Here is a 21,358-nt window from a genome sequence, read left to right on the forward strand (position 1 = left end):
AGAGACTAACTCCTTTCAGCTGAGCACAAAGCTGGCTCCTCACTGGGATGCCTGTGGCCTGGGGCTCCCAGAGGGGAGAGCAGCACTCGCCCCACCGTGTGGTCACTGCTGGAAGTGCAGGCTGCTCCTCACTCCCCCTTGACAGTGTCCCTGAGGGCAGAACAGTGTGAATCTACTCAAGATGGAAACGCAAACTCCGATGCAACCGAACTTCCCACAAGGTCTCCAAAACCACTCAGGAAGAGGGAATTGGAAACTGCAGGGCATGACATGAATGCAGATGGAGACTTGACACTTTACATCGAGTTCACTTCCAGTTATCCCTAGACAAAGTTTCCATGAAAACTTGTCACAAATCTAGAAGAACAATGAGCAGAAACCGGACACGTGCTTTGAGTCTTCACACACAAAACAAAAAGGCAGCCCACAAAACAACCCAGAGAATACAGTGGACTTTGCAAAATCAAAGATATCTACTGTGGGAAAGACCTCATGACAAAAGCAAAAGACAGGTCATACATCGCGAGATGAATGAGTGGAAACACAAAGCTTCTCAAGGATGTGTCTCCAAACAGACAAAGAACACCAACACAACAAGCCTGTGAAAACTAGGGAAAGGTCTGAAGGGACACCAGACTGAGGAAGACACACACAGAGTATCCCGGATGATGTCCAGCACAGAGGGCCTGAAGAAACAACAGTCTAGTTGCACTCCCTCGGGCCTGTGTGACCCTGGATGAGGCCTCTGTTTCCCGGTGGCTCTGAGAGATGGACAGGGAGGAAGGGGAAGAGAAATCACTTGCATTTCTAATACTCACAGCAAAGTCTTCCAATGAGAAGGGAATTATCACCCCCACTGACAATGCCATTCACTGAAGTGATACCCACGAGTCCATCTAACCCAGAAGGGAAGGAAGGACCTGTTCTCACAAAACGGCGAGAGATGGAAGAAGGAAGATCAAGCCCACACCAATCGCTGCAAAGAGAAGCTGTGCTCAGGGCTTGAAAGAATTCCTATTGGGAAAATGATGTCACAGCCCCACAAGGCAATCCACAGCTTCGATGCTATTCCTCCCAAAATGCCAATGCATTTTGGCACCGAACAAAGAATTGCAACAGGGGTTTCGGAAACAGAAAAGAGCCTAAATTGTCAATACAATCCGACGAAAAAGCCCCGATACGGACATCCAAGGTTGTGTGAAAGGAAATTAGACGAGCAAACTAGGATCCTCAGGAGAGTATCGGAGAAGGCGATGGCGACCCACTCCAGTACTCTTGCCTGGAAAGTGCCCTGGACAGAGGAGCCTGGTAGGCTGCAGGCCATGGGGTCGCGCAGAGTCAGACACGACTGAAGTGACTTAGCCGCAGCGGCAGCAGCAGGACAGTATGCTATTGGGAATACAACAACACACACAGATCCAGATCGATGGAATCAAGTTGAGGGTCCAGAAACAAACCCCGGCATCCATGGTCAACTCGTCTCTGACACAGAAGGGGAGAATATCCAAATGGGAACAAGAAAGCCTCTTCAATCAATGTCCATGGGAAAACCAGACAGCTACATCTGAAGAACGCTATTGGTTTTGATCTCACACCACCTCAATATCGGGGAAAACCCTCACCCTAAAGGCTGATGTCATGAGATAGCTAGAAAGAAGCGTAGGTCAAAGGCTCCTTAACATCAGAGTCTCCTTGCCATTTGCTGGGCGGAGGTAGAAATGGGTCTCTTCAAGTAAGGGAAAGAGGGAAACGAAGTACACCAATGGGTTTCCATCCAATGGAACCTCTTCACAACAGAGAAGCTAAGCATTCACAAATGCAAAAGATAGGAAACGGAACATGAGAGACTCCTTGCAAGTGGTGTATCTGAGAAGGGGTTCATATGGAAAGAGACGAAGAATGCACAGCACTCAGATTCCAAGAAACACCACCACCACCCTTGACCCTTCCCCCATGACCAACTCCGACCTAAAGCCTTTCTCTCCCTCTAACCTATCCCTAAAACATAACCCTCATCTAATCATATACATGTGCATTCCTAGCATCCATCCATCCACACACGAGAGAGAAAGAGGAAGACACAGACTGAATCGAGAAAGGAAAAGAGAGGGACACAGCCAGAGAGAGACACGGAACCAAAGAGAGGAAAGGAGTCGATGGCCCAGACTTTTCATCACTCTGTCTCGAAGGTAGAAGCAATGACAGCGCCCATCCACCCCAGAAGGGGGAAAAGGACGGAAGGTTTGGAGAGGAAAAGACAAGAACCCAGGGATCCATTAGAAGCTCAGCCACCCGCAGAAGCCGAGCTGGGACACTTGAACAGAATCTCAATGCAAACAGAGGACCAGAAACTTGGCTACTCTTTTCTATAAGAGAGGGAGACCTTCGAGTCTTCCTTTCGGTGCTCCAACTTGGATGCGGGGTCTCAAAACAGTCAGGAGGGGGAGTGCCTTTTCCTGGGTTCCACGGCGCATCCAGGCCTCGTTCTGCCCCATTCTGTGCTGTGTCAGCCCTGGATGGAGTCTTTCTTTCTGAAGTCTCAGCGCACAAGCTCCACGTGATATCGGCCCCAGGTGGAAAGGCATGGAGCTGCTCGTAGGCCGCCAGACCTAGGAAACAGATGGGAGAATGACCCCCTCTCTGCAGATGGAGAGACTGGGGAAACCCTGAGGGGCATATGCTTGTCCAGGGCCACACCACTTATGAGAAGAAGGAGCCTGGTCTGAGAGCAGCGGGGTCCTCGGAGCTCAGGCCCTGGCTGCACCCAGGCCTCCCCAGGGCTGTGGGCTGGGCTGTGTGGCTGTCACTGTGCCTGCACATGGCCTAAGGGGGGTGGTCGAGCAGTCAGAAACCCAGAGATTCCCTTGGGAAGTTTTGGGGAAGGGACCTCAGCACGAACCCCAGGAAATGATGTCACCTGCCGGCAACAGAACCCAACAGAACCCGCAACCCGGGTATCCAGGCCTCCAGAGCGGAGAGGAGCCCCCAGCCAGATCACTTGCTGCCAGGATGTTCTGCTGTTTGCCCCTGCCCAGAGCCCGGGGCCGCAGGAGAGCTCACAGGCAGTGTGCGTGGGCACCCTGTCGACGTTGGCTCAGGGCACCCCCGAGAGGCCTCTGGCCCTTTGCCCGGAGAAACAGAAAGGTAACACGGGGAGCCCCAGGCCGGGCCAGGCCACCTCTCCCATGCCACCCGGAAACACCGGGTCCTTTGCCTGTGTGTGTGGATGCGGGTTTCTCGGGGTGTGTCTCCCTCAAGGAAGCCCAGGCGGATGTGGGGTCAGAAGCCTGCGGACAAGTTGTGTCCACACCCCAGGGGAGAGCAGGCTGGGTGGGATGGGGAGAGTGCGGGCAGCGCCGGCCGCCCAGGCTGACCTCACACCCTCAGGTGGGTCTCTTTCCTCCCGGGTGGGGATGTGAGCAGACACACGTCTCTGACCCTTCTGGGAAGAGAAGTTCGAGCAGGCAGAAGCAGCGGCTCCACTGGCCGGGCCCAGCTCGGAAAACTCCCAGCACGGCTGGCTGACGGTCACTGTCGTTGCAGAGCTTCCCACGTGATGAGGCCGAGGACGGGGACACCCCGTCCACCTCCTGGAGGGAGGGGTCGGAGCACCACCCCCCCGCCCGTGAGGCCCAGTGCAGGCTCCAGGTGAGCGTGCCCACGGAGGCATCAGCCCCACCGGGGGCGAAGCGGAGGCGGGGAAGGCCTGCTGCCGAGACACCGCCCAGGATACACCCGGCGGCCCAGTCTGAGGCTGCCACGGAGCTCAGCACACCCGGCTCCGACCCAGAGTCCCGAGAACCCCGGCCTCTGAGGCAGCAGGAGGACCTGGAGCCCAGCACGCCAGAGCACAGAGGTGAGGACGCTGGGGCTGGTGCACGGGAGTGTGTGGGGAGGGGGTGCTGAGCTACACAGGGACGAGTCCCCGAAAGATGCTGCTGGGCCTGCAGCAAGCGCTGGCCTCACACCCCCACCCCCATCTTGCACACTTCAGTCCCAAAAGACATCCGACGCTGGGTATTCTTTGGGAATCTCTTGGAAGCTTTCTGTCCCGGGATACGCACATGCCAAGGCTGGCCTGTGGGTAAACTTTGCTTCTCCCCCAGCTCTAGCACTGGCCTCCAACTGGAACCAGGCTCCACTTCCCAGACCTGTCCCTACAGAGGTGGTGGCTCCAGGTGCAGGACCCAGGAATCCACCGAGGGCAGATGGAGAACCGAGACTTGCCCTCGCAGAGACACCAGGCCAGCTGGGTACTGGCCAGCACACCGGGCAGATCGGATCTCCGTGCCTGCAGGACCCCCAGCTCCAGGCACTGATGTCCCACCCCCTCAGTGAGAACCTCCACCTCCACGTGCACCTGTACCTGCTCGGGCTTTGGCAGGAGAACCCGAGGCAGAGGAGGAGTCACCGCCTCGGCAGGGAGAGCCTGCCCTGGCTCCCGCGCAACACCCAGACGCCGACGATGACTCACCCGCCCCTGCAGGAAGAACGAGCCCCCGCTCTGGACAGAGACCCAGAGCCCTTGCCGGAAACACCACGTCCAGGACAGCGGTCGGCTCTGCAGCCTCCATCCCTGTCTGCTCACCGTGGACGCCGGCAACTCGTTCTGCCCCCAGGGGACATGGAGTTCCTTTCCCCTGAACTGCTTTGCATTTGGTTTGTTTCCACCTTTCTGGTGATGTTTTATTGTTTGTATGGTTTCGTGTATTTCTGTTGGTTAAGTTGGGATTAGTAAACTTTTTCATCATTGTTGCAATTTGGGAACACTGTTGTGTAACTCTGGTGATACTGTGTTACCATCACCACTTTGTAGTTGCAGACCCCTTCCATCTTTATGCCCCACCCGCAAACAAAGCCTGGATTCAAGGCAAGCACGCCCTGTTCATCCCTCCCCCCGATCCTGAACACAATTTCATCTTTTCTTTCGGCATTCCTTCCTATATTCTTGGTGTCCCCAATCAATGACTCTCAGTGAAATGACTGAAGGAGTTTTTTTCGGACTCTCCACCTACTGTAAGACTCCATTGGAGAGTTCTCATTTTTATGTCCTTTGAAGTAGCCTTTGATAGCTGAAAGGACGGTGTACGTCCTTTCAAGATATCATGTGCCAAACGAAGCCCTTTTGGCAAATGCCATCATTATCTCCAGGCAGGCATTGCTGTTTGAAGGGTGACATCTCAGCCAGAAGGCAGAGGCTGAGCTCCTCTTGTTGCACCAGCTCCCAAAAGAAGCCAAGAAAGGGAGCTGGAACAACAAACCACCCCAACGCCCAGGAAAGCGTTCTTCACGACAGAAGGCTAGAAAATGACCCAACAACCTTGTGGCCCAGAACCCCTCTAGAAAAATCACTGTTCCATAAAAACGAGAAACACATGGGAAGTTCCAAGGAGAGGCAATGCCCATGGCCAGTGTACTTTAGAGACGGCCTGACCGCTCCGGGGAAGACACGCACCGACGGAACCCCTTGGGAAACAGCAGTGATAGTCCTCACCGTCGTAAGGGTTTCCTCTGGGGACAACCTGCCCTGGGCACCACATGAGGGAGCAGACCGGCTTCTCTTCCTCTGCCCCCACACCATTCACTCATGAAGGCAGCTCAGGTGTTCTCATGCCCTGCCTGCCTGCCTGCCTGCCTGGCTCATCCGTGAGCTGTGCCCACCTCCAGGGCAGGACTCCACCTTCTCCTCTCTGTGTACCGTGAATCTGCACACAGTGGGCTTTCAGAACCTTAGGAGACTTGAGCCATTCCCACTCGAGCCAGAACCCTCCCCAGGAAGGAAAACAGCTGTGGAGTCATTTTGGCCCCAGCACTGGTTCCCAAACCCTGTCGGCTCCTACAGCCTCTACGGTGTGAAGAGGGAGGTCCCTTTTGACAGAGCTTTCCGGCTGTCAGATCTAAGCTGTTGTTTCACTGTCAGCTGTGTCTCTTCCGTTGCAGCCAGGTGGGCCACGCTGCTCCAAAGGAGCTCACAAGCTGAGTTGCAAGGGAGGAATTGGGAGGACAGGGATGGCTACAACGTGCTGCAAACTGAGTGAGGGTCCCCACAACCCTCAGCAAAGGTCTGTGGCGTGCAAGTGGGGAGTAGAGGGCCCCCAAGTTCCAAAGGAAGGGAGGTACTCGGGAGCTAAAGCCCTTGGCTGCTGTGGTAGCAGCTGCAGATGGCAGCTCGTCCACAGTGCACTTCGAATGAGGTCATATGAGCGGGACTCGGGAAATGGCTCCGAAATCCAGAGAAAGGGGTCAGGGTATGTGGGAATCCGGCGGGGGTGGGGGGTGGATGAAGGAAGGTGTCCTTCCTCTCTCCAGTGCAATTTGGTTTGGTGAGTCTCAAAGCTACCAGATGGCACTTCCCAAGTCAGGCCCCCGCAGGAATCAGGGTGGGCTGCGTGCCTCGGCCCCTGCCACAGGGACAAGCCACACCAGTGGCCTCCCTGAGCACAAATGGCCGGATCTGGGGGTTCTGTCTGGGTGCACACCTCCTTGCTGTGGCCAAGTTCCCCCCTTCTCTGAGCACCAGCTTCATCCTCTCGAATGAGGACATCGATTGCTACCTTGGCACGTTACTCTCTTCATCCTGTGAAGACTCATTAGGCTTATCCTACAATTACTAGCTGGCCCGAAGAGATATCTCCTGAATCCAGATTAAGCGGGAGTCTCCCAGGCTCATCTGGCATGTCTTCCCTGAAGTCTGCCAAAACCCACACCCTTGCATTTCCAGGGACTCCCCTTAGCCAGCTGGGCAGAAAACCCAGCATGGTTCAAACAAGCTGACAGACAAGCGGGAGAGGACTCACGGGCAGACGGCCTCCCTCAGGTCTCGGGTGGAGCTCTGGGACCACAGCAGCAACGGGCCATCCCAGCCCCTGGGCTCAGCAGTGCCCTCATTCTCAGGCCGGCGGCTCTGCCCTGAGGGGAGCAGGAAGGTCACCAACTGCCGCAGGCGGACCTCAAGCCCCTCCCACTGCTGGAGCCTGACCTCCCCCGGCCCCACCCCTTCCCCTACCCCAGCAGGACGAGAGCTCGTCTTCCCCTGGCTTCCAACGTGAGGCCCGACCCTGGGCCCCGATTGGGCACTGCCCCAGTCCGGAGCCAATCACAGTGGCCAGGGAGGTGGAACGCACCGATTGGCCAGGGCCAGGTCATGTGACCATGCTCCCCAGGAAACTCAAATATTACCAAGATTCCCTAACAAACCAATGAACGAAATTATCCAGTAAAGGCAAACCGTACTTTTTAATGAGGCCAAAGTGACAGAAAAAAAAAAAAAAAAAGCTTCACAATGAACTGCTCAAGGAAGCTACTAAATAAACTTTCAGAAAAGTTAAGTAGTATTTTTTTTTTTTTAATAGGGTGACGGAGAGCTATACCTTTCCCATCTATGTGAATTTAGGTTTAAACTAGATTTCCCTTGGCTATTATATAAGACAAAAAAGCCCACATCACCCCCTTTCACTTCCCCCACCCCCAAAAAGGGTTTTAGTCTATTGAATTTTTGTGTCCTCAGTTGTGTCTGATTCACGGCAACTCACGAACTCTACACAGCCAGGCTCTTCCGTCCATGGAATTCAGGGCAATTTTTTTCTGTCACAGTAAATGCCCACCCTGGGTGATCCAAAGGCAAGGGCTCAGAGGATCCTGAGAGACTAACTCCTTTCAGCTGAGCACAAAGCTGGCTCCTCACTGGGATGCCTGTGGCCTGGGGCTCCCAGAGGGGAGAGCAGCACTCGCCCCACCGTGTGGTCACTGCTGGAAGTGCAGGCTGCTCCTCACTCCCCCTTGACAGTGTCCCTGAGGGCAGAACAGTGTGAATCTACTCAAGATGGAAACGCAAACTCCGATGCAACCGAACTTCCCACAAGGTCTCCAAAACCACTCAGGAAGAGGGAATTGGAAACTGCAGGGCATGACATGAATGCAGATGGAGACTTGACACTTTACATCGAGTTCACTTCCAGTTATCCCTAGACAAAGTTTCCATGAAAACTTGTCACAAATCTAGAAGAACAATGAGCAGAAACCGGACACGTGCTTTGAGTCTTCACACACAAAACTAAAAGGCAGTCCACAAAACAACCCAGAGAATACAGTGGACTTTGCAAAATCAAAGATATCTACTGTGGGAAAGACCTCATGACAAAAGCAAAAGACAGGTCATACATCGCGAGATGAATGAGTGGAAACACAAAGCTTCTCAAGGATGTGTCTCCAAACAGACAAAGAACACCAACACAACAAGCCTGTGAAAACTAGGGAAAGGTCTGAAGGGACACCAGACTGAGGAAGACACACACAGAGTATCCCGGATGATGTCCAGCACAGAGGGCCTGAAGAAACAACAGTCTAGTTGCACTCCCTCGGGCCTGTGTGACCCTGGATGAACCCTCTGTTTCCCGGTGGCTCTGAGAGATGGACAGGGAGGAAGGGGAAGAGAAATCACTTGCATTTCTAATACTCACAGCAAAGTCTTCCAATGAGAAGGGAATTATCACCCCCACTGACAATGCCATTCACTGAAGTGATACCCACGAGTCCATCTAACCCAGAAGGGAAGGAAGGACCTGTTCTCACAAAACGGCGAGAGATGGAAGAAGGAAGATCAAGCCCACACCAATCGCTGCAAAGAGAAGCTGTGCTCAGGGCTTGAAAGAATTCCTATTGGGAAAATGATGTCACAGCCCCACAAGGCAATCCACAGCTTCGATGCTATTCCTCCCAAAATGCCAATGCATTTTCGCACCGAACAAAGAATTGCAACAGGGGTTACGGAAACAGAAAAGAGCCTAAATTGTCAATACAATCCGACGAAAAAGCCCCGATACGGACATCCAAGGTTGTGTGAAAGGAAATTAGACGAGCAAACTAGGATCCTCAGGAGAGTATCGGAGAAGGCGATGGCGACCCACTCCAGTACTCTTGCCTGGAAAGTGCCCTGGACAGAGGAGCCTGGTAGGCTTCAGGCCATGGGGTCACGCAGAGTCAGACACGACTGAAGTGACTTAGCCGCAGCGGCAGCAGCAGGACAGTATGCTATTGGGAATACAACAACACACACAGATCCAGATCGATGGAATAAAGTTGAGGGTCCAGAAACAAACCCCGGCATCCATGGTCAACTCGTCTCTGACACAGAAGGGGAGAATATCCAAATGGGAACAAGAAAGCCTCTTCAATCAATGTCCATGGGAAAACCAGACAGCTACATCTGAAGAACGCTATTGGTTTTGATCTCACACCACCTCAATATCGGGGAAAACCCTCACCCTAAAGGCTGATGTCATGAGATAGCTAGAAAGAAGCGTAGGTCAAAGGCTCCTTAACATCAGAGTCTCCTTGCCATTTGCTGGGCGGAGGTAGAAATGGGTCTCTTCAAGTAAGGGAAAGAGGGAAACGAAGTACACCAATGGGTTTCCATCCAATGGAACCTCTTCACAACAGAGAAGCTAAGCATTCACAAATGCAAAAGATAGGAAACGGAACATGAGAGACTCCTTGCAAGTGGTGTATCTGAGAAGGGGTTCATATGGAAAGAGACGAAGAATGCACAGCACTCAGATTCCAAGAAACACCACCACCACCCTTGACCCTTCCCCCATGACCAACTCCGACCTAAAGCCTTTCTCTCCCTCTAACCTATCCCTAAAACATAACCCTCATCTAATCATATACATGTGCATTCCTAGCATCCATCCATCCACACACGAGAGAGAAAGAGGAAGACACAGACTGAATCGAGAAAGGAAAAGAGAAGGACACAGCCAGAGAGAGACACGGAACCAAAGAGAGGAAAGGAGTCGATGGCCCAGACTTTTCATCACTCTGTCTCGAAGGTAGAAGCAATGACAGCGCCCATCCACCCCAGAAGGGGGAAAAGGACGGAAGGTTTGGAGAGGAAAAGACAAGAACCCAGGGATCCATTAGAAGCTCAGCCACCCGCAGAAGCCGAGCTGGGACACTTGAACAGAATCTCAATGCAAACAGAGGACCAGAAACTTGGCTACTCTTTTCTATAAGAGAGGGAGACCTTCGAGTCTTCCTTTCGGTGCTCCAACTTGGATGCGGGGTCTCAAAACAGTCAGGAGGGGGAGTGCCTTTTCCTGGGTTCCACGGCGCATCCAGGCCTCGTTCTGCCCCATTCTGTGCTGTGTCAGCCCTGGATGGAGTCTTTCTTTCTGAAGTCTCAGCGCACAAGCTCCACGTGATATCGGCCCCAGGTGGAAAGGCATGGAGCTGCTCGTAGGCCGCCAGACCTAGGAAACAGATGGGAGAATGACCCCCTCTCTGCAGATGGAGAGACTGGGGAAACCCTGAGGGGCATATGCTTGTCCAGGGCCACACCACTTATGAGAAGAAGGAGCCTGGTCTGAGAGCAGCGGGGTCCTCGGAGCTCAGGCCCTGGCTGCACCCAGGCCTCCCCAGGGCTGTGGGCTGGGCTGTGTGGCTGTCACTGTGCCTGCACATGGCCTAAGGGGGGTGGTCGAGCAGTCAGAAACCCAGAGATTCCCTTGGGAAGTTTTGGGGAAGGGACCTCAGCACGAACCCCAGGAAATGATGTCACCTGCCGGCAACAGAACCCAACAGAACCCGCAACCCGGGTATCCAGGCCTCCAGAGCGGAGAGGAGCCCCCAGCCAGATCACTTGCTGCCAGGATGTTCTGCTGTTTGCCCCTGCCCAGAGCCCGGGGCCGCAGGAGAGCTCACAGGCAGTGTGCGTGGGCACCCTGTCGACGTTGGCTCAGGGCACCCCCGAGAGGCCTCTGGCCCTTTGCCCGGAGAAACAGAAAGGTAACACGGGGAGCCCCAGGCCGGGCCAGGCCACCTCTCCCATGCCACCCGGAAACACCGGGTCCTTTGCCTGTGTGTGTGGATGCGGGTTTCTCGGGGTGTGTCTCCCTCAAGGAAGCCCAGGCGGATGTGGGGTCAGAAGCCTGCGGACAAGTTGTGTCCACACCCCAGGGGAGAGCAGGCTGGGTGGGATGGGGAGAGTGCGGGCAGCGCCGGCCGCCCAGGCTGACCTCACACCCTCAGGTGGGTCTCTTTCCTCCCGGGTGGGGATGTGAGCAGACACACGTCTCTGACCCTTCTGGGAAGAGAAGTTCGAGCAGGCAGAAGCAGCGGCTCCACTGGCCGGGCCCAGCTCGGAAAACTCCCAGCACGGCTGGCTGACGGTCACTGTCGTTGCAGAGCTTCCCACGTGATGAGGCCGAGGACGGGGACACCCCGTCCACCTCCTGGAGGGAGGGGTCGGAGCACCACCCCCCCGCCCGTGAGGCCCAGTGCAGGCTCCAGGTGAGCGTGCCCACGGAGGCATCAGCCCCACCGGGGGCGAAGCGGAGGCGGGGAAGGCCTGCTGCCGAGACACCGCCCAGGATACACCCGGCGGCCCAGTCTGAGGCTGCCACGGAGCTCAGCACACCCGGCTCCGACCCAGAGTCCCGAGAACCCCGGCCTCTGAGGCAGCAGGAGGACCTGGAGCCCAGCACGCCAGAGCACAGAGGTGAGGACGCTGGGGCTGGTGCACGGGAGTGTGTGGGGAGGGGGTGCTGAGCTACACAGGGACGAGTCCCCGAAAGATGCTGCTGGGCCTGCAGCAAGCGCTGGCCTCACACCCCCACCCCCATCTTGCACACTTCAGTCCCAAAAGACATCCGACGCTGGGTATTCTTTGGGAATCTCTTGGAAGCTTTCTGTCCCGGGATACGCACATGCCAAGGCTGGCCTGTGGGTAAACTTTGCTTCTCCCCCAGCTCTAGCACTGGCCTCCAACTGGAACCAGGCTCCACTTCCCAGACCTGTCCCTACAGAGGTGGTGGCTCCAGGTGCAGGACCCAGGAATCCACCGAGGGCAGATGGAGAACCGAGACTTGCCCTCGCAGAGACACCAGGCCAGCTGGGTACTGGCCAGCACACCGGGCAGATCGGATCTCCGTGCCTGCAGGACCCCCAGCTCCAGGCACTGATGTCCCACCCCCTCAGCGAGAACCTCCACCTCCACGTGCACCTGTACCTGCTCGGGCTTTGGCAGGAGAACCCGAGGCAGAGGAGGAGTCACCGCCTCGGCAGGGAGAGCCTGCCCTGGCTCCCGCGCAACACCCAGACGCCGACGATGACTCACCCGCCCCTGCAGGAAGAACGAGCCCCCGCTCTGGACAGAGACCCAGAGCCCTTGCCGGAAACACCACGTCCAGGGCAGCGGTCGGCTCTGCAGCCTCCATCCCTGTCTGCTCACCGTGGACGCCGGCAACTCGTTCTGCCCCCAGGGGACATGGAGTTCCTTTCCCCTGAACTGCTTTGCATTTGGTTTGTTTCCACCTTTCTGGTGATGTTTTATTGTTTGTATGGTTTCGTGTATTTCTGTTGGTTAAGTTGGGATTAGTAAACTTTTTCATCATTGTTGCAATTTGGGAACACTGTTGTGTAACTCTGGTGATACTGTGTTACCATCACCACTTTGTAGTTGCAGACCCCTTCCATCTTTATGCCCCACCCGCCAACAAAGCCTGGATTCAAGGCAAGCACGCCCTGTTCATCCCTCCCCCCCGATCCTGAACACAATTTCATCTTTTCTTTCGGCATTCCTTCCTATATTCTTGGTGTCCCCAATCAATGCCTCTCAGTGAAATGACTGAAGGAGTTTTTTTCGGACTCTCCACCTACTGTAAGACTCCATTGGAGAGTTCTCATTTTTATGTCCTTTGAAGTAGCCTTTGATAGCTGAAAGGACGGTGTACGTCCTTTCAAGATATCATGTGCCAAACGAAGCCCTTTTGGCAAATGCCATCATTATCTCCAGGCAGGCATTGCTGTTTGAAGGGTGACATCTCAGCCAGAAGGCAGAGGCTGAGCTCCTCTTGTTGCACCAGCTCCCAAAAGAAGCCAAGAAAGGGAGCTGGAACAACAAACCACCCCAACGCCCAGGAAAGCGTTCTTCACGACAGAAGGCTAGAAAATGACCCAACAACCTTGTGGCCCAGAACCCCTCTAGAAAAATCACTGTTCCATAAAAACGAGAAACACATGGGAAGTTCCAAGGAGAGGCAATGCCCATGGCCAGTGTACTTTAGAGACGGCCTGACCGCTCCGGGGAAGACACGCACCGACGGAACCCCTTGGGAAACAGCAGTGATAGTCCTCACCGTCGTAAGGGTTTCCTCTGGGGACAACCTGCCCTGGGCACCACATGAGGGAGCAGACCGGCTTCTCTTCCTCTGCCCCCACACCATTCACTCATGAAGGCAGCTCAGGTGTTCTCATGCCCTGCCTGCCTGCCTGCCTGCCTGGCTCATCTGTGAGCTGTGCCCACCTCCAGGGCAGGACTCCACCTTCTCCTCTCTGTGTACCGTGAATCTGCACACAGTGGGCTTTCAGAACCTTAGGAGACTTGAGCCATTCCCACTCGAGCCAGAACCCTCCCCAGGAAGGAAAACAGCTGTGGAGTCATTTTGGCCCCAGCACTGGTTCCCAAACCCTGGCGGCTCCTACAGCCTCTACGGTGTGAAGAGGGAGGTCCCTTTTGACAGAGCTTTCCGGCTGTCAGATCTAAGCTGTTGTTTCACTGTCAGCTGTGTCTCTTCCGTTGCAGCCAGGTGGGCCACGCTGCTCCAAAGGAGCTCACAAGCTGAGTTGCAAGGGAGGAATTGAGAGGACAGGGATGGCTAAAACGTGCTGCAAACTGAGTGAGGGTCCCCACAATCCTCAGCAAAGGTCTGTGGCGTGCAAGTGGGGAGTAGAGGGCCCCCAAGTTCCAAAGGAAGGGAGGTACTCGGGAGCTAAAGCCCTTGGCTGCTGTGGTAGCAGCTGCAGATGGCAGCTCGTCCACAGTGCACTTCGAATGAGGTCATATGAGCGGGACTCGGGAAATGGCTCCGAAATCCAGAGAAAGGGGTCAGGGTATGTGGGAATCCGGCGGGGGTGGGGGGTGGATGAAGGAAGGTGTCCTTCCTCTCTCCAATGCAATTTGGTTTGGTGAGTCTCAAAGCTACCAGATGGCACTTCCCAAGTCAGGCCCCCGCAGGAATCAGGGTGGGCTGCGTGCCTCGGCCCCTGCCACAGGGACAAGCCACACCAGTGGCCTCCCTGAGCTCAAATGGCCGGATCTGGGGGTTCTGTCTGGGTGCACACCTCCTTGCTGTGGCCAAGTTCCCCCCTTCTCTGAGCACCAGCTTCATCCTCTCGAATGAGGACATCGATTGCTACCTTGGCACGTTACTCTCTTCATCCTGTGAAGACTCATTAGGCTTATCCTACAATTACTAGCTGGCCCGAAGAGATATCTCCTGAATCCAGATTAAGCGGGAGTCTCCCAGGCTCATCTGGCATGTCTTCCCTGAAGTCTGCCAAAACCCACACCCTTGCATTTCCAGGGACTCCCCTTAGGCAGCTGGGCAGAAAACCCAGCATGGTTCAAACAAGCTGACAGACAAGCGGGAGAGGACTCACGGGCAGACGGCCTCCCTCAGGTCTCGGGTGGAGCTCTGGGACCACAGCAGCAACGGGCCATCCCAGCCCCTGGGCTCAGCAGTGCCCTCATTCTCAGGCCGGCGGCTCTGCCCTGAGGGGAGCAGGAAGGTCACCAACTGCCGCAGGCGGACCTCAAGCCCCTCCCACTGCTGGAGCCTGACCTCCCCCGGCCCCACCCCTTCCCCTACCCCAGCAGGACGAGAGCTCGTCTTCCCCTGGCTTCCAACGTGAGGCCCGACCCTGGGCCCCGATTGGGCACTGCCCCAGTCCGGAGCCAATCACAGTGGCCAGGGAGGTGGAACGCACCGATTGGCCAGGGCCAGGTCATGTGACCATGCTCCCCAGGAAACTCAAATATTACCAAGATTCCCTAACAAACCAATGAACGAAATTATCCAGTAAAGGCAAACCGTACTTTTTAATGAGGCCAAAGTGACAGAAAAAAAAAAAAAGCTTCACAATGAACTGCTCAAGGAAGCTACTAAATAAACTTTCAGAAAAGTTAAGTAGTTTTTTTTTTTTTAATAGGGTGACGGAAAGCTATACCTTTCCCATCTATGTGAATTTAGGTTTAAACTAGATTTCCCTTGGCTATTATATAAGACAAAAAAACCCACATCACCCCCTTTCACTTCCCCCACCCCCAAAAAGGGTTTTAGTCTATTGAATTTTTGTGTCCTCAGTTGTGTCTGATTCACGGCAACTCACGAACTCTACACAGCCAGGCTCTTCCGTCCATGGAATTCAGGGCAACTTTTTTCTGTCACAGTAAATGCCCACCCTGGGTGATCCAAAGGCAAGGGCTCAGAGGCTCCTGAGAGACTAACTCCTTTCAGCTGAGCACAGAGCTGGCTCCTCACTGGGATGCCTGTGGCCTGGGGCTCCCAGAGGGGAGAGCAGCACTCGCCCCACCGTGTGGTCACTGCTGGAAGTGCAGGCTGCTCCTCACTCCCCCTTGACAGTGTCCCTGAGGGCAGAACAGTGTGAATCTACTCAAGGTGGAAACGCAAACTGCGATGCAACCAAACTTCCCACAAGGTCTCCAAAACCACTCAGGAACAGGGAATTGGAAACTGCAGGGCATGACATGAATGCAGATGGAGACTTGACACCTTACACCGAGTTCACTTCCAGTTATCCCTAGACAAAGTTTCCATGAAAACTTGTCACAAATCTAGAAGAACAATGAGCAGAAACCGGACACGTGCTTTGAGTCTTCACACACAAAACAAAAAGGCAGCCCACAAAACAACCCAGAGAATACAGTGGACTTTGCAAAATCAAAGATATCTACTGTGGGAAAGACCTCATTACAAAAGCAAAAGACAGGTCATACATCGCGAGACGAATGAGTGGAAACACAAAGCTTCTCAAGGATGTGTCTCCAAACAGACAAAGAACACCAACACGACAAGCCTGTGAAAACTAGGGAAAGGTCTGAAGGGACAGCAGACTGAGGAAGACACACACAGAGTATCCCGGATGATGTCCAGCACAGAGGGCCTGAAGAAACAACAGTCTAGTTGCACTCCCTCGGGCCTGTGTGACCCTGGATGAGGCCTCTGTTTCCCGGTGGCTCTGAGAGATGGACAGGGAGGAAGGGGAAGAGAAATCACTTGCATTTCTAATACTCACAGCAAAGTCTTCCAATGAGAAGGGAATTATCACCCCCACTGACAATGCCATTCACTGAAGTGATACCCACGAGTCCATCTAACCCAGAAGGGAAGGAAGGACCTGTTCTCACAAAACGGCGAGAGATGGAAGAAGGAAGATCAAGCCCACACCAATCGCTGCAAAGAGAAGCTGTGCTCAGGGCTTGAAAGAATTCCTATTGGGAAAATGATGTCACAGCCCCACAAGGCAATCCACAGCTTCGATGCTATTCCTCCCAAAATGCCAATGCATTTTGGCACTGAACAAAGAATTGCAACAGGGGTTTCGGAAACAGAAAAGAGCCTAAATTGTCAATACAATCCGACGAAAAAGCCCCGATACGGACATCCAAGGTTGTGTGAAAGGAAATTAGACGAGCAAACTAGGATCCTCAGGAGAGTATCAGAGAAGGCGATGGCGACCCACTCCAGTACTCTTGCCTGGAAAGTGCCCTGGACAGAGGAGCCTGGTAGGCTGCAGGCCATGGGGTCGCGCAGAGTCAGACACGACTGAAGTGACTTAGCCGCAGCGGCAGCAGCAGGACAGTATGCTATTGGGAATACAACAACACACACAGATCCAGATCGATGGAATCAAGTTGAGGGTCCAGAAACAAACCCCGGCATCCATGGTCAACTCGTCTCTGACACAGAAGGGGAGAATATCCAAATGGGAACAAGAAAGCCTCTTCAATCAATGTCCATGGGAAAACCAGACAGCTACATCTGAAGAACGCTATTGGTTTTGATCTCACACCACCTCAATATCGGGGAAAACCCTCACCCTAAAGGCTGATGTCATGAGATAGCTAGAAAGAAGCGTAGGTCAAAGGCTCCTTAACATCAGAGTCTCCTTGCCATTTGCTGGGCGGAGGTAGAAATGGGTCTCTTCAAGTAAGGGAAAGAGGGAAACGAAGTACACCAATGGGTTTCCATCCAATGGAACCTCTTCACAACAGAGAAGCTAAGCATTCACAAATGCAAAAGATAGGAAACGGAACATGAGAGACTCCTTGCAAGTGGTGTATCTGAGAAGGGGTTCATATGGAAAGAGACGAAGAATGCACAGCACTCAGATTCCAAGAAACACCACCACCACCCTTGACCCTTCCCCCATGACCAACTCCGACCTAAAGCCTTTCTCTCCCTCTAACCTATCCCTAAAACATAACCCTCATCTAATCATATACATGTGCATTCCTAGCATCCATCCATCCACACACGAGAGAGAAAGAGGAAGACACAGACTGAATCGAGAAAGGAAAAGAGAGGGACACAGCCAGAGAGAGACACGGAACCAAAGAGAGGAAAGGAGTCGATGGCCCAGACTTTTCATCACTCTGTCTCGAAGGTAGAAGCAATGACAGCGCCCATCCACCCCAGAAGGGGGAAAAGGACGGAAGGTTTGGAGAGGAAAAGACAAGAACCCAGGGATCCATTAGAAGCTCAGCCACCCGCAGAAGCCGAGCTGGGACACTTGAACAGAATCTCAATGCAAACAGAGGACCAGAAAGTTGGCTACTCTTTTCTATAAGAGAGGGAGACCTTCGAGTCTTCCTTTCGGTGCTCCAACTTGGATGCGGGGTCTCAAAACAGTCAGGAGGGGGAGTGCCTTTTCCTGGGTTCCACGGCGCATCCAGGCCTCGTTCTGCCCCATTCTGTGCTGTGTCAGCCCTGGATGGAGTCTTTCTTTCTGAAGTCTCAGCGCACAAGCTCCACGTGATATCGGCCCCAGGTGGAAAGGCATGGAGCTGCTCGTAGGCCGCCAGACCTAGGAAACAGATGGGAGAATGACCCCCTCTCTGCAGATGGAGAGACTGGGGAAACCCTGAGGGGCATATGCTTGTCCAGGGCCACACCACTTATGAGAAGAAGGAGCCTGGTCTGAGAGCAGCGGGGTCCTCGGAGCTCAGGCCCTGGCTGCACCCAGGCCTCCCCAGGGCTGTGGGCTGGGCTGTGTGGCTGTCACTGTGCCTGCACATGGCCTAAGGGGGGTGGTCGAGCAGTCAGAAACCCAGAGATTCCCTTGGGAAGTTTTGGGGAAGGGACCTCAGCACGAACCCCAGGAAATGATGTCACCTGCCGGCAACAGAACCCAACAGAACCCGCAACCCGGGTATCCAGGCCTCCAGAGCGGAGAGGAGCCCCCAGCCAGATCACTTGCTGCCAGGATGTTCTGCTGTTTGCCCCTGCCCAGAGCCCGGGGCTGCAGGAGAGCTCACAGGCAGTGTGCGTGGGCACCCTGTCGACGTTGGCTCAGGGCACCCCCGAGAGGCCTCTGGCCCTTTGCCCGGAGAAACAGAAAGGTAACACGGGGAGCCCCAGGCCGGGCCAGGCCACCTCTCCCATGCCACCCGGAAACACCGGGTCCTTTGCCTGTGTGTGTGGATGCGGGTTTCTCGGGGTGTGTCTCCCTCAAGGAAGCCCAGGCGGATGTGGGGTCAGAAGCCTGCGGACAAGTTGTGTCCACACCCCAGGGGAGAGCAGGCTGGGTGGGATGGGGAGAGTGCGGGCAGCGCCGGCCGCCCAGGCTGACCTCACACCCTCAGGTGGGTCTCTTTCCTCCCGGGTGGGGATGTGAGCAGACACACGTCTCTGACCCTTCTGGGAAGAGAAGTTCGAGCAGGCAGAAGCAGCGGCTCCACTGGCCGGGCCCAGCTCGGAAAACTCCCAGCACGGCTGGCTAACGGTCACTGTCGTTGCAGAGCTTCCCACGTGATGAGGCCGAGGACGGGGACACCCCGTCCACCTCCTGGAGGGAGGGGTCGGAGCACCACCCCCCCGCCCGTGAAGCCCAGTGCAGGCTCCAGGTGAGCGTGCCCACGGAGGCATCAGCCCCACCGGGGGCGAAGCGGAGGCGGGGAAGGCCTGCTGCCGAGACACCGCCCAGGATACACCCGGCGGCCCAGTCTGAGGCTGCCACGGAGCTCAGCACACCCGGCTCCGACCCAGAGTCCCGAGAACCCCGGTCTCTGAGGCAGCAGGAGGACCTGGAGCCCAGCACGCCAGAGCACAGAGGTGAGGACGCTGGGGCTGGTGCACGGGAGTGTGTGGGGAGGGGGTGCTGAGCTACACAGGGACGAGTCCCCGAAAGATGCTGCTGGGCCTGCAGCAAGCGCTGGCCTCACACCCCCACCCCCATCTTGCACACTTCAGTCCCAAAAGACATCCGACGCTGGGTATTCTTTGGGAATCTCTTGGAAGCTTTCTGTCCCGGGATACGCACATGCCAAGGCTGGCCTGTGGGTAAACTTTGCTTCTCCCCCAGCTCTAGCACTGGCCTCCAACTGGAACCAGGCTCCACTTCCCAGACCTGTCCCTACAGAGGTGGTGGCTCCAGGTGCAGGACCCAGGAATCCACCGAGGGCAGATGGAGAACCGAGACTTGCCCTCGCAGAGACACCAGGCCAGCTGGGTACTGGCCAGCACACCGGGCAGATCGGATCTCCGTGCCTGCAGGACCCCCAGCTCCAGGCACTGATGTCCCACCCCCTCAGCGAGAACCTCCACTTCCACGTGCACCTGTACCTGCTCGGGCTTTGGCAGGAGAACCCGAGGCAGAGGAGGAGTCACCGCCTCGGCAGGGAGAGCCTGCCCTGGCTCCCGCGCAACACCCAGACGCCGACGATGACTCACCCGCCCCTGCAGGAAGAACGAGCCCCCGCTCTGGACAGAGACCCAGAGCCCTTGCCGGAAACACCACGTCCAGGGCAGCGGTCGGCTCTGCAGCCTCCATCCCTGTCTGCTCACCGTGGACGCCGGCAACTCGTTCTGCCCCCAGGGGACATGGAGTTCCTTTCCCCTGAACTGCTTTGCATTTGGTTTGTTTCCACCTTTCTGGTGATGTTTTATTGTTTGTATGGTTTCGTGTATTTCTGTTGGTTAAGTTGGGATTAGTAAACTTTTTCATCATTGTTGCAATTTGGGAACACTGTTGTGTAACTCTGGTGATACTGTGTTACCATCACCACTTTGTAGTTGCAGACCCCTTCCATCTTTATGCCCCACCCGCCAACAAAGCCTGGATTCAAGGCAAGCACGCCCTGTTCATCCCTCCCCCCCGATCCTGAACACAATTTCATCTTTTCTTTCTGCATTCCTTCCTATATTCTTGGTGTCCCCAATCAATGCCTCTCAGTGAAATGACTGAAGGAGTTTTTTTCGGACTCTCCACCTACTGTAAGACTCCATTGGAGAGTTCTCATTTTTATGTCCTTTGAAGTAGCCTTTGATAGCTGAAAGGACGGTGTACGTCCTTTCAAGATATCATGTGCCAAACGAAGCCCTTTTGGCAAATGCCATCATTATCTCCAGGCAGGCATTGCTGTTTGAAGGGTGACATCTCAGCCAGAAGGCAGAGGCTGAGCTCCTCTTGTGGCACCAGCTCCCAAAAGAAGCCAAGAAAGGGAGCTGGAACAACAAACCACCCCAACGCCCAGGAAAGCGTTCTTCACGACAGAAGGCTAGAAAATGACCCAACAACCTTGTGGCCCAGAACCCCTCTAGAAAAATCACTGTTCCATAAAAACGAGAAACACATGGGAAGTTCCAAGGAGAGGCAATGCCCATGGCCAGTGTACTTTAGAGACGGCCTGACCGCTCCGGGGAAGACACGCACCGACGGAACCCCTTGGGAAACAGCAGTGATAGTCCTCACCGTCGTAAGGGTTTCCTCTGGGGACAACCTGCCCTGGGCACCACATGAGGGAGCAGACCGGCTTCTCTTCCTCTGCCCCCACACCATTCACTCATGAAGGCAGCTCAGGTGTTCTCATGCCCTGCCTGCCTGCCTGCCTGCCTGGCTCATCCGTGAGCTGTGCCCACCTCCAGGGCAGGACTCCACCTTCTCCTCTCTGTGTACCGTGAATCTGCACACAGTGGGCTTTCAGAACCTTAGGAGACTTGAGCCATTCCCACTCGAGCCAGAACCCTCCCCAGGAAGGAAAACAGCTGTGGAGTCATTTTGGCCCCAGCACTGGTTCCCAAACCCTGGCGGCTCCTATAGCCTCTACGGTGTGAAGAGGGAGGTCCCTTTTGACAGAGCTTTCCGGCTGTCAGATCTAAGCTGTTGTTTCACTGTCAGCTGTGTCTCTTCCGTTGCAGCCAGGTGGGCCACGCTGCTCCAAAGGAGCTCACAAGCTGAGTTGCAAGGGAGGAATTGGGAGGACAGGGATGGCTACAACGTGCTGCAAACTGAGTGAGGGTCCCCACAACCCTCAGCAAAGGTCTGTGGCGTGCAAGTG

The 21,358-nt window shown here is 55.0% G+C and overlaps 1 protein-coding gene and 1 long non-coding RNA gene across 3 annotated transcripts in view; one reads left to right on the top strand and one right to left on the bottom strand.

Moving 5' to 3' along the window:
* LOC145517952 (uncharacterized) overlaps nt 1-21,358 on the bottom strand; it is a 76,179-nt gene that overhangs the window by 30,976 nt on the left and 23,845 nt on the right. The window contains exons 8-12 of the long non-coding RNA XR_014062438.1: nt 17,661-17,886; nt 14,440-14,551; nt 10,025-10,250; nt 6,798-6,909; nt 2,384-2,609 (exon numbers count right to left, since the gene is read on the bottom strand). This is a non-coding gene — a long non-coding RNA (uncharacterized LOC145517952). The remainder of the gene's footprint in view (nt 1-2,383; nt 2,610-6,797; nt 6,910-10,024; nt 10,251-14,439; nt 14,552-17,660; nt 17,887-21,358) is intronic.
* Nucleotides 10,609-20,046, top strand: LOC145517925 (uncharacterized). 2 transcript variants are annotated; one of them, XM_081521262.1, is made up of 3 exons: nt 10,609-10,785; nt 11,185-11,497; nt 19,384-20,046. In XM_081521262.1, exons 1-3 carry the CDS (start codon nt 10,651-10,653, stop codon nt 20,010-20,012), a joined length of 1,077 nt encoding a protein of 358 aa, XP_081377388.1. In that variant the 5' UTR covers nt 10,609-10,650; the 3' UTR covers nt 20,013-20,046. The 2 variants fall into 2 exon arrangements, with proteins under 2 accessions (XP_081377388.1, XP_081377387.1); XM_081521261.1 differs by lacking the exon at nt 19,384-20,046 and adding an exon at nt 11,748-12,400 and having other exon boundaries at nt 10,616-10,785.

This window comes from Giraffa tippelskirchi, chromosome 8 (genome assembly GCF_054371585.1).
Source record: "Giraffa tippelskirchi isolate mGirTip1 chromosome 8, T2T-mGirTip1v1.2.pri, whole genome shotgun sequence".
Lineage (NCBI taxonomy): Eukaryota > Metazoa > Chordata > Mammalia > Artiodactyla > Giraffidae > Giraffa > Giraffa tippelskirchi.

Excerpts from the sequence above, each read along its gene's own strand:
- LOC145517925 (XM_081521262.1), top strand. The coding sequence starts at position 10,651 with ATGTTCTGCTGTTTGCCCCTGCCCAGAGCCCGGGGCCGCAGGAGAGCT. Across the intron at positions 10,786-11,184 it reads TTGCCCGGAGAAACAGAAAG|AGCTTCCCACGTGATGAGGC; the intron begins GTAACACGGGGA and ends CTGTCGTTGCAG. Across the intron at positions 11,498-19,383 it reads CAGCACGCCAGAGCACAGAG|CTCTAGCACTGGCCTCCAAC; the intron begins GTGAGGACGCTG and ends CTTCTCCCCCAG.